Source organism: Leucopleurus acutus (genome assembly GCF_964270905.1).
Source record: "Leucopleurus acutus genome assembly, chromosome: X".
NCBI classification, from domain to species: Eukaryota; Metazoa; Chordata; class Mammalia; order Artiodactyla; family Delphinidae; genus Leucopleurus; species Leucopleurus acutus.
Genome location: NC_139148.1, coordinates 35,922,060 through 35,935,157, shown reverse-complemented (window position 1 = coordinate 35,935,157; position 13,098 = coordinate 35,922,060). Strand labels below are relative to the sequence as shown.

The 13,098-nt window shown below is 37.3% G+C and overlaps 1 protein-coding gene across 3 annotated transcripts in view; it reads right to left on the bottom strand.

Annotated features, from left to right (window-relative positions):
• USP9X (ubiquitin specific peptidase 9 X-linked) overlaps positions 1–13,098 on the bottom strand; it is a 127,194-nt gene that overhangs the window by 90,511 nt on the left and 23,585 nt on the right. For all 3 annotated transcript variants that reach the window (XM_082865243.1, XM_082865244.1, XM_082865245.1), the window contains exons 2-3: positions 5,357–5,610; positions 918–1,063 (exon numbers count right to left, since the gene is read on the bottom strand). In XM_082865243.1, the coding sequence (XP_082721369.1) occupies positions 918–1,063; positions 5,357–5,452 (242 nt within the window). In that variant the 5' untranslated portion in view covers positions 5,453–5,610. The remainder of the gene's footprint in view (positions 1–917; positions 1,064–5,356; positions 5,611–13,098) is intronic.

Here is a 13,098-nt window from a genome sequence, read left to right as displayed (position 1 = left end):
ATATTTCTATGTTTAACAAGATGTACTTACATTATATTACTTATGTAATCAGAATGTTTTTTTAAAAATGCAAAGGGTTTCTATTTCCCCTGACATTATATATGTAATGGTGTTAACTGATTTTTAAAAAGTAAACTTACTAAGGCAAGTAACTGCCTATAAGTGTATTTTCCTTACTTTTCTTTTTGGGGGTTGGAGGGATGTGTCACACCTCCCTGGGACTCACTTGTTGAGCTCACAGTCTGGTGAAGACCACAGACATGCAGGATGGTTCCCTGAAACGCTCTTCCCTTATCTTCTTTAAATCTTTTCCTTCCCATACACACAAGCTTAAACTTTCACACTCTCAGAGTCTTACTCCAAATAATCAAAGCATGGGGCGGGGAGGTGGGTGTGGGTGAATGTTTGTACTATGAGTATGAAAATGTATACTCTGAACCACCCCCATGAGATGAAGATCAGGAGAAACAAATAGCTGAGATGGTTAAATGTCTCAAACTAATCAAGGGTTCACAAAGGGGCAGGCTCTGAGGAACTCAATCTTCTTATGACCTGGTTTACCTCAGGGCCATGCAAAAAGTATTAAAGTCATCCAGTAACCCACATGCTAATAAGAAAAAAAACGGGAAATCACACATACGGTTCTACTTCAGTAACACACCAGCTAGGGTGATCATCATTAAACTGAACACTTTATTGACACTGTTACTTCCTTTCATTTTTTAAATCCATTAAGAACCATGGGTTGCAAAGTACTTGGCAATGACTAAGATGTTAAGGCTATTTATGGAGGCAGTATGGTTACTGGGATATTCCTATCCACTCTTCCTCTTTTCTTAGTACTAATCACTGTGCTGAAATACTTTTGTTTTTCCTGTGTATGACACACATTAAAAAGCAAAACAAAATCAACTCACCTATTGATCATGTCATCCAACTTTGCCAGGTCAGTATGTGGAAATGCAGGTTCCTCATCTTCAAGCTGTGGTGGGGCATCAACTTGACCTTGTTCATCTGGGGGAGTTGCCGGGGAATTTTCATTGGAAGAATCAGGTGATGAAGTCTTAATTAAATTCAAACACCAACACAGATTAGGGGGAAATAATGTAAGCTTTTAAAGAAGATATGATCATTGTAAGTTTATGATGTTTCAGGCAGTCTCTGTGCTACTATGCTTTAAAATAATTTCATTTAATCCTCAAGAGCCTAAGGAAGTATTCTTCTGCCACTTAACAGATGAAAAAAACAAACTCAGACAATAAGTAATTAGCCCTAGGTCACAGAGCTCCAATTCTGTGGTCAGGATCTGAATCCAGGTCTAATTCTAAAGTTTGAGTTCTTATCCACAGTGTATACTGCTTCTCTGCCTACATTTCCCATTATATGAGCCCTTCATGATAGAAATTATTGTACACATTTTACAGATTAAAAAGTTTCTGATATAACATTTATTTTTCATTCTGAAGAGAAAAAATAAATTTTATTCCACAATTCCCCTAGTCTCCAACTATTATCCAAATAATTATTAAAACTTCACTGTGGTTTCTAAATAAATCACACCATTTTCAACTAATAAGGCTAATTTTATTCTTTCATTCTTCATTCTTTGTGCTTCTTTTTCTTTCCCCCCATACTTTAGCTGTGTACAATATTTCCACAATTAAGTGAAAGAACTTTTATGACCCTTATTAATTTTGAAAGCAGATAGTATTTTTCTCTTTCAAATTGAGACTGATCTAAATTTTAAGCTGACTTTTACTCGTATATTCTTGAATTTTCTACCTACTGTAGGTTGATGGCCCTTTTAAAGAAGGCCCCTTTCCCTATCATTTTAGCATTTATTGAACAGATGCATAAATAAGTACTTGTATTGAAGACAGGTAGGTATATCACCATTAATATATTCTACTTACAAAGTTTATATATGAACTCATAGAGCCAATTTGCAAGTAAATAGCAAACTTTTACTTAAGATGGCGAACACTACGCAGGTGCTATAGGGCTAGTTTCAAGGCAAAAATCTATAGAACAGAATTCAAGTTTTTTCAGAAGCCCAATAAAAATATTTGCATTTCAAGTATGTAACTTCGGAAGTCTGCTTCATTACTTTTTAAAAAGGCCCATTTCCCCTGGTATATATGTATTATATACATGCTCACAGAAATCCTAAAGACAAAAATAACAAAGATACCCACAATACCACACCAACAGATAAGCACCAATGACATTTTCAGTTATTTCCTTGCAGTTTTTCTTCTATGTGACCCCTCCAAATCCTGTCTATATATATGTATAAATTTTCAATAAAATTGGGATTATACTTGCTTAAGTCTGTGTCCTTTTCCATTCAACATTTGAGTATTTTCCCCCATCATAAACAATCTTTTTTAAAGAGCTGATTAATGGCCACATAGTATTAATTAAACAAAATTAAGGGACATTTAGCATTCTGCAATTTTTATTGCTAACATAAAACAAAACTATACTGAATCTTTTATATATAAATCTTTGTGTTGAACTTCAATTTTTCCTTAGGACAGAACCCTGGAAATATAATTACTACAACAACAGTATAAATTATTTCTTTTAGGGCTACTGACATATATTTTACTAAATTCCATTCCAGAAAGTCTGCACCCTCCCATGAACATCTCCCAAGATTGTTCATCCCATAGGGCCTTTGCCAAGGCTGTTTCATTTATCACTGGGCTTTACTATTATATATACTAGAGCCTAAAATTCTCTCCTATGGGAACACTCTTTTAAAAACTATTATAGATTAAGTGAAAAATCTGATTGGTTTTAGAAATTCCCTTTATGCCAATATGAAAAAGCATTTTCAAAGTAAGCCGTAAGTTGGGTAGTGATTAATGCTATGGTTGCTTCCTCTTGGTCCAGTAAGTGTCAAATCTTCTGAAATAACTAAAATCCTAACATTAAAAAGTAGAGAATAAGAAAGTGAAAGAGGGATTCTACAGATAGTTAAGAATGCAATTTGTGGGAATTCCCTGGCGGCCCCGTGGTTAGGACTCTGTGCTCTCACTGAGGGCCTGGGTTCATTCCCTGGTTGGGGAACTAAGTTCCCACAGCCGAGTGGCGCCCCCTCCCACCAAAAGAATGCAATTTGTTTGTTCCTTTTTTTCTTTTAATTATCATTCATCCTCAAAAATGTGAAGAGCTATTTAAAGGAAGAGGACATAATGCAGATACATAATATTAAGCTGAGTATCACAAACCTAAGAGCTCTTAGAATTATCAAGTACACCTTAAAAATAAAAGTAAGGTTAGAGGTTTAATTTCTGTCTAAAGCCATGCAAACCACAAACACTGCAGAAGATGTTAAAAGTCCATGCAAGATGCAGGTATGAAACAGAAGAGAGCAAGATACTGGAACTCAAGCTACAAGCTCCTGGTTTAAAAATATAAATCTCTGGCATCCAACACAAACTTTAGACTATGTTTAAAGAAACATGAGTACTGGCTAACAAATTTATGACACAGGAAAGACTTAACAACTCTGTCCAAGACTCGTGGCCATATACTTAAGTATTACATGTCCCAAAAGTGGGAACTGGAGAGGAAAAGGAATAAAGTTGACATTTATTTGGGAAAAAAACCCATTAAAACCTGACTTGCTCACTTCTCTAAAATGGCAGAAGGAGAGGATGAAAGGGGGGAAGGGCGGAGGGAGGGAAAGTGCACCAGCGCACGCGCGCGCGCACACACACACGCAGCTCTTTCCTATCATACCTGTAATAGAGAGAATACGTAATCTATAATAGCTGGACAATAAGAACTTAACCACAAATGACAAATGTAAGTACTCTACAATAACAGTACTTTTGCCTAAAAACTTATCCATACAGAATTCTACACAAACATGTACCAACTGTAAGCAGCAAGTCTGTGATTCACATGCATGCACCTCAGCTACAAATTCACCTCTAAGTGCTGTTTGAGCCGCATATCACAAGTTTTAATGTTTGTCTTATGTGGTTTAATATGTCCCAGTATAAAATTACATACAATAGAAGGTTGAAAATTAATTATCTAAACTTACATTTCAAGAAATGAGAAAAACAGCAGCAATCCAAACCCAAAAGAAGTTAAGGGAACAAGAAATAAGAGTTAAAAGCATGTAAGTGGGGGCTTCCCTGGCGGCGCAGCGGTTGAGAGTCCGCCTGCTGATGCAGGGGACACAGGTTCGTGCCCCGGTCCGGGAAGATCCCACATGCCGCGGAGCGGCTGGGCCCGTGAGCCATGGCTGCTGAGCCTGCGCGTCCGGAGCCTGTGCTCCGCAACGGGAGAGGCCACAACAGTGAGAGGCCCGCGTACCACACACACACACACACAAAAAGGCATGTAAGTGGGAAGGGCGAAGAGAGTTAAAGCCAAAAATTAGTTTGGGGGAAGGTTTGATGCAATTGATAAATCCTTTAGGAAAGAGTAATCAGGAGAGAGAACACAAATTAGCAGTATCAGAGATGAAAAAGGAGATGCTACCACAGGCCCTAAGACATTAAAAAGATAATAAAAAAGGATATTATAAAGTTTTACTCCAATAATTTGACAATCTAGATGAAGTGGACAAATTCCTTGAAAAACACATTACCAAAATCCACCAGAAAAACAAAAAAATCAGAAAATTCCCCTATTTAAAAAAAAAAGTTGGATCTGCAATTACAACCGTTCCACAAATAAAGCCCCAGGCCAGATGGTTTCACCAGTAAAATCTAAATAATTAATGAAGAAATAACTGAAGTCTTATACAAATTCATCCAGAGAATAGAAGAAGAAAGAATATTATGAATTTTGAGGCCAGCATAAAAATCTAGATACCAAAATCTATTTTAAGCTCTTTGCAAACATTATTTCATTTGATCCTCTTAATGATCCTATGAAGTAGTTATACTATTATTATCCTTATTTTATAGCTAAAAAACTGAGGTGTAAAGGTCATATAATTTACCCAAAGTCATAAAGCTAGCGTGGTGCAAAGCTAAAATTTGAACACAAGCAATATGACTTGAGTCCATACTCTAACCATAGGCTACATCAAATGATTTAATGCTTTGCTCTGGAACTGACACAGGGCTTAAATACTTGATTTTAATGATTACTGATAGTGTAAGACACCAGGAAAAAAAAAAAGCGGGGGGGGGGGGGGAGACCTGCATACCCAAGCATCACCATCTATAGCCCTTGAGTTTCTTGTTACTATGTAAGACCTATGTTTATATTTCTTAAAATAACAGTTTTATGGTTACTTCACAAATTATTCAGAACATGCTCCATTATTTAATATCCCATAATAGACACACCAATGTAGCTTTAACTAGTATCTTAAACATCCTACCTGATTCTGTTGGAGGGGGGGCTGAGACTGTCCATCAGGAGCCTGGCCCTGGCTGTCATTCCCTCCTACTGGAGAGCCACGAGTCGTGGCTGTCATACTCGACACAGGGCAGATCTTTGCAATTTTGTCTGCTTATGTAGTTGTCTTGAAAAAAGAAATTATAGTCCACTTATAGAAGATGAAGTACCAGCATTTGTCAGTCTTAAAAAGCTCCAATTCAAGAATAAACCATCTTGCAGAGACCATTGCATAACCTACAAGTAGAAGAAAAAAAGCACATTGTTTTAGACATAAAAAACATGAACTAAGGAATTGTTCGAACTTAATATTACCAGTGACTCTAGTCAGGAGAAAGTGGCTATATAAATGAGAGAGAGGACAAAGCTGAAAAGTTTCATCAATACTATATTTAACTTAATAAACTGATAATAGTACATCAGCAGTTATGTCAAGAAAACATACAAGTATAGCCTTATAATATTTCAGTTTCTTCCTGGGATTCCAAAGACATTATCAAGGTATTCACTTAGTTGTCATTTCAATTCAATTATGGAGTGGCAAAACTGTCTTCAATTTGCCAATGCCTTGAATATACACATTCCTACAATGTATTTAAGACATAAACCAAGTAATAAAATCTGATTGTTAACTGTATACTACTCCTCCAATACGACCTATTTTGTCAAATGACCTTGACTCTCCCCTTTTGGGAAGGTTTTGGCCACAGGCACTCCCAGAGCCACGACAGGGCTACAGACCCAAACTGTTTAACAATGGAATTCCTCTTTGCAGAAATCTAGCAAAGGTGTATAGAGGAATACCACCAAACCCTCAATTCTATATTCTTAGCTGTGTAGTAAAATCATCCAAAGTGCTTTTAAAAACACTGACGTCCAAACCCCTCTCCAGATTGAATAAATTACAATATTCGGGAGTTAAGCCTAGGCATCAGTACTTTTCAAAAAATCTCCCCCATGACTGATTCTAATGTACCACAGATTGAGAACCTCAGCTGACTGATTTATAGATCTTTGGTTATAAGGCAACCACACTTCCATTTAGTCCATGGTATTTACTTCAAGCTTAAATATAATCACTTAACCCAGAGATGGTGTTCTAACAAGATTTTGTTTCACTTATCAAATTGGCATAATAAAAAGCTTAAGACTGATAACATCGGGTACTGGGGAGGCTAAAAACAGAAAAATCTTTAATACATAAAGTGGAAAAACAATTAAAAGATAACATGGTTGAACACCCTCGCTTTCACTTTTGTTTTCCATTTTTATACAACCTACATACACTAACAAAAAATTTTATGTGAAGTAGACAATTTTAAAACCCAGAAAAACCCACCTATCAAAATCTTCAGCCACTTTGGGTTGGCTGGCAAATTGTTTAAATTTTTTTTTTCTTACCACTCAAAATATCAGCTAACCAATTCAACTTCATTCTCTCTACTTCAAATTTGCTCCAATCTCTTTCTTTTGATCCCACTGCTCATGATCCCCAATGAATGATGCTCCCTCAATCTTTTCCCGGAAACCTTGTTCTTAGCCTATAAATATGCTTGAATCTTTGTTACTGAAATGAAAAATCACCAACCTCTGTCCTTCCCTTTCCCCCCAAATCTTAAAAAGAATGCCTCTGCTTCTCCCTTCCCTTTCACTCCTTCCACTCTCTCATCATCTAGCTGTATCTAAACTATCAAAACTGTTTTAAGCCACTGGGTCTTAACTGAGGTCTATGGATGGGTTTGAGGATTAACTCCACTAAAATTACATGCAAAGCTTTGTAAATATGTACATTTGGGGGTGGGGGAGGTCTGCTTCACAGATCATCAATGCTCTACTAATTGACAATTAACTGATAATCAAATGACTGCCCCTTGCCGTTCACCCTGTTTGCCCTCTTCTTAGCGTTAGCCACAACTGGCTGCCACTACCCCCACCTCCCTTCTTGAAGCTCTGAGCTTTCTTGGCTTATACAATCCTGGACTCAAGTTTCCTTTCCTTTCTACTTCTTTTCAAAGGGGAGGGTAGAGAATAGTAGGTAGTAGTGATGTCAGTGACAAATACAGTTTTCCACACTGAAACAGAGGTGAAAACCTCCACTAGACGACTGACTCTGTAAGTCAGGAATTGAAGGAGAACTTGGGGGTCTTGAACAGAACGTTAAGGTTCACAAGAGTGGGAGACGGATTCATTAGCATCATCTGGGAGCCCCCCGAATACACACCTCCTTCTGAAAGTGAGGGGGTCACAATCTTGGGGGGTGGGAAGAAATAGCATAATATATTCTCAAGTGTTGGGCAAGTTGGGGAGGGGGGAACGAAACCCTGAGGCACACCAAAATTAAAGTGGTGTTTTTAAGGTAAATCCTTACACTTTACATAGAATGTGGCATTTTCCTATAAATTAGAAAACCACAGCTCTAAGAGGTGACTTGACCAAAGCACAGATAGAAAGCAAGTCTAAAAAATTAATTCTACTACTTTGTCCACTAAACCAATCCTATCGCTCTTCAAAAATTATTTCCGGGAAGCAACCCAAGGATGAATGGATAAACAACATTTGGTATATACATACAATGTAATAGTATTTAGTGTTAAAAAGGAAGGAAATTCTGACTTGGATGAACCTTGAGGATGCAATGCTAAGTGAAATAAACCAGTCACAAAGGGGCAAATATTCCATGACTCCATTTATATGAGGTACCTACAGTCAGAGAAGGAAAGTAGAAGGGTGGTTACCAGGGGTTGGGAAGAGCAGGAAATGGGGAATTATTGTTTAATGGGTACAGAGTTGCAGTTTGGGAAGATGAAAAGTTCTGGGGATGGATGGTGGTGATGGTTGCACAATGTTAATGCACTTAATGCCACCGAACTATACCTAATAATGGTTAAAATTGAAAATTGTTTATATATTTTTCCCACAATAAAAAACATACATACACACACACACGGCACTAACTGCTCTCTTGCTTTGCACTCTTTAACGTTAGATTATTTGAGTTAAAACATCTTAAAATTATATTCTCATGTTGTTTTGTTTATGCTCAACATTGTTCCATCTATATGCATCCCAATAACTCTCCATCCATAGACAAATCAAAAATATCTGGCAAAAGTCAGAGGACAAATTATTCTAGACAAAAGCATTCTGTGGATAACTAAGGGACTGTCCCTTTCAACAAAATAACATTAAAGTAAATGGAAAAGGTGGCAGTCTGAATGAAACCTCTCCCCAAACAAAATACCTTTCTCTCAGACCACAGAACTAAATCACCTTCTGCTTCTTGCAAAGTATTCCATTGGCAAAGCCTCAAGCTGCTTGCCATCCATATCCCTTATATACTCTCACCTTTCTGTCTCTTGGTTTCTCAGTTTCTTCTACCTCTAAGTTCCCCATATTTCTAGATTTCCAACGCTGCTGGGAAGGTACAGCAGGTCTCAGGATAGCATACTCTGCTCTATTCTGCTGTTTTTAACAGTCATCTCTCTACCATCACATAAGAATTGGATACTTTTTCCTTAATGTGCTAGGCTGAGAGATTAAGAGCAAGACAGAGGGATGGAGCAAGTAAAAATAACTTCTGGATTCAAACATAACTCTTGTTCAAAATCTCACCTCTGCCACTTACAAGCTGCCCTATCTTAAAGGCCAGTAACAACTACTCTAATTTTCCAGGTCTTTAAAACTGAAACAATGCTACCCACAAAAATGCCATGAGGGGACTTCCCTGGCAGTCCAGTGGTTAAGCCTCCAAGCTCCCAATGCAGGGGGCACAGGTTCGATCCCTTGCTGGGGAACTAAGATCCCACGTGCTGCACAGTGCAGCCAAAAAACAAAAACAGAAGTTAAACTGATAAATTTTACATTATGTACATTTTACCACCCAAAAAGGGGGAGAACAGATAACAAGTGTTGGCGAGGATGTGGAGAAAGTGGGACCTTCATACACTGTTAGCAAGAATGCAAAATGGTACAGCACCTTTGAAAAACAGTTTGGCAATTTCTCAAAAAGTTAAACATAGAATTAACAAATGACCCAGTCATTCCACTCCTATGTATATATTCAAGAGAAATCACATACGTCCACACCAAAAACATGTACACAAATGTTTATAGCAGCATTAATCATACTAGCCAAAATGTGCAAACAACCCAAATGTCCATCAACCAATGAATGAACAAAATGTGGTGTATCCATACAAAAGAATATTTTTCAGTCATAAAAGAAATACAATTCTGATACATGCTACAACATGGATAAGCCTTGAAAACACCATGCTAAGTGAATTAAACCAGATACAAAAGGACAAATACTGTATGGTTCCACTTATATGAATATCCAGAATAGGCAAATTCATAGACAGAAAGTAGAGGTTACCAGGGGCTGGGGGAAAAGGAAGATGAAGAATTACTGGATAACAGTTACAAAATTTCTGCTTGGGGTGATGAACAAGTTTTGGAAATAGTTGTGAGGGTTGTACAACACTGTGAATGCAAATAATGCCACTAAATTGTACACTTAAAATGGTTAAAGTAGCAAGTTTTGTGATATATATATATTTCAACACAATTTAAAAAAATTATTGATAGGACAAAAACATTGAATTGTACACTTTAAATGGATGAATTGTATGGTATGTGAATGTCTCAATAAATCTGTTAAAAGAATATTAACAAAAAACACAGTGGAAAAATGATTAAAAGGAATTAAAATACATTAGAAAACATTCACTTAAGGCAAAAGAAATCAGTAACGGAAGAAGAAAGGAAGAAAAAAGCCATGAGATATAGAAAACAAAGTAAAATGGCAAATGTAAATCCACCTATATCAATAATGACATTAAACGTGAATGGTTCATAAAATCCAATCAAAACACAGAGATAGACTGGATTTAAAAAGAAAGATCCAGGGACTTCCCTGGTGGTCTAGTGGGTAAGACTCTGCATTCCCAATCCAGGGGGTGCCTGGGTTCAACCCCTGGTGGGGGAACTAGATCCCACATGCATGCCACAACTAAGAGTCCACATGCCACAACTAAAAGACGATCTCACATGTCACAATGAAGATCCCACGTGCCACAACTAAGACCCAGTGTAGCCGAAATAAATAAATTTTTTTAAAAAGAAAAAAAGAAAGATCCAACCACATGCTGTCAACTGGAGACAGATTTTGGATTCAAGGATATAAACTGGTTGAAAGTAAAAGGATGGAAAAATATCCATCATGCAAAACAGCAACCATAAGAAAGCTGGAGTGGCTATATGTTTATCAGAAAAAAAAGACTGTAAGACAAAAAAATATTACTAAAGGTAAAGAGGAACATTTTACAATAATAAAAGGGTCCATTCATGAAGAAAATATGACAATTTTATATATATATATATATATATACACACACACACACATATATACACACACACACACACACACACAACCTAACAGAGCCTCAAAACATATGAAGCAAAAAATGACAGAGGAGCGAGAAACAGACAATTCAACAATAATAGTTAAAAGATTTCAGGGCCTTCCCTGGCAGTCCAGTGGTTAAGACACTGCACTCCCACTGCAGGGGGCACGGGTTCGATCCCTGGTTGGGGAACTAAGATCCCACAGGCTGCACGGTGCGGGCCAAAAAAAAGAGAAGACTTCAACTCCCCACTTTCAATAATGGATAAAACTAAGCAGAAGATCACCAAGTAAACAGAAAACTTTAACAACTATACACCAACTAGATCATACAGACATCTATAGAACACTCTACCCAAGAGCAAGAATATACAGTCTTCTTGAGTACACATGAACATCCTCCAGGACTGACCATATGCTAGGCTGCAAATTAAGTCTCAATAAACTTAAGGGATTGAAAGTTAAGTATATTCTTTGAACACAGTGGAATGAAATTAGAATTCATCCAAAGGAAATTTCACAAGCATGTGAAAATTAAATAGATATATTTTGCCATGGTAATCATTTAAATCACTTACTAGCTCCTCAGTTGATTTTCCTGGTATAAAATCCTGCCATCTACAAATAATAAAACTTCTGAATTCTCCTTAAAGATAAAACTAAGGGGGGCTTCCCTGGTGGGGCAGTGGTTGAGAGTCCGCCTGCCGACGCAGGGGACACGGGTTCGTGCCCCGGTCTGGGAAGATCCCACGTGCCATGGAGCGGCTGGGCCCGTGAGCCATGGCCACTGAGCCTGCGCATCCGGAGCCTGTGCTCCGCAACGGGAAAGGCCACAACACTGAGAGGCCCGCGTACCGCAAAAAAACAAAAACAAAAAAAAACTAAGGTAAGATGTTGTCACTGAAATATATCGTAACACTATTTCTTTTCTTGCTTAATGTTAAAAACTTCGGCACGCAAAAAGGTCAGACTAAAATAGCTTCACAGCACTTACCTTAAGAAACAAAACAAGTCCTCACAATCACTATTTTTAAAAACTGTCCAGCCCTACAAACAACAGGCATCCAAACATATTCACCCAAAACATCAATGAAAACTTAGAAAGTGATGGAAACATCAATAGTCATAAGTACAAACTATATTTAATCTATTTCAAATCAATGATATGAAGAGATGGGGAGGGGAAGAGAGAAATGAGGAAAACGGTATAGAATTACTGTAGAAAAAGAACGAACCAAAAAGGAAATGAGAGAAGCAATTAGGAGTGACAGTTAACATCTATTGAGCAGTCACCATGTGCCAGGTACCATTTAAAAGTTTTCATCTATTAACTCACTTAATACTCAATCTCAAAAGGTAAGTACTCATTATTACCATTTTACAGACAAAAAACTGAGGTACATAAAGATAATCTGACTAAAATGAAGTTAACTAATAGGGGACAAAGCTAGCAAATCAAATTTCAAATCTAGATACCTTGGTACCAACCGTTCTGCTTATCCCCTTGCTATGCTACATTGCTCTTTCTATTTCAGTGCTATAGGAGGAGAGACCATAGAGGGGAGAAACAGAGGTACTTCATCAATCCTATTAAGTGTGTTAGTCAACCACTCTTGTTAAAGATCTCAAACTTATTTTGCCAGAAGCAGTGTGGTACACAAAACCAATTTTCTAACCAGAAATATATGAACTTAAATTTCTACTCTAGAACTTAACTGTGTGACCTTAGGCAAAGTTCCCAAACCTCTTTGGGACTTAGTCTCCTCACCTGAGGATACAAGGCTATGGTTGTTGATTAAATGAGGTAATGATTATCTTTAAATGTCAGACAGAGCTGTCCAGTTAAGTATTAGTTCTCTTTCCTCTCAAATAACATTCCACTGGAGGGGAGACACTTTAAAGACAACTATTTGTAATTTAGTACTGAGGATGGAGTGAGGGTTTTGGAGTGAAAAAAGACTTGGTAAATATGAAGTCTGTTCTGCTACAAAACATGTACAGGCATACCTTGGAGATACTGTGGGTTCAGTTCCAGACCACCACAATAAAGCAAATATCACAAAGCGAGTCACACGAAGTTTCTGGTTTCCCAGTACACATAAAAATTATGTTTATAGTATACCGTAGTCTATTAAGTGTGCAACAGCATCATGTCTAAAAACACAATGTACATACCTTAATTCAAAAATACTTTATTGCTAAAAATGCTAACCATCACCTTAGCCTTCAGCAAGTCATAATCTTCTCGCAACAGTAACAAAGATCACTGATCACAGATGACCGTAACAAATATAATAATGAAAAAGCTTCAAATATTGTGA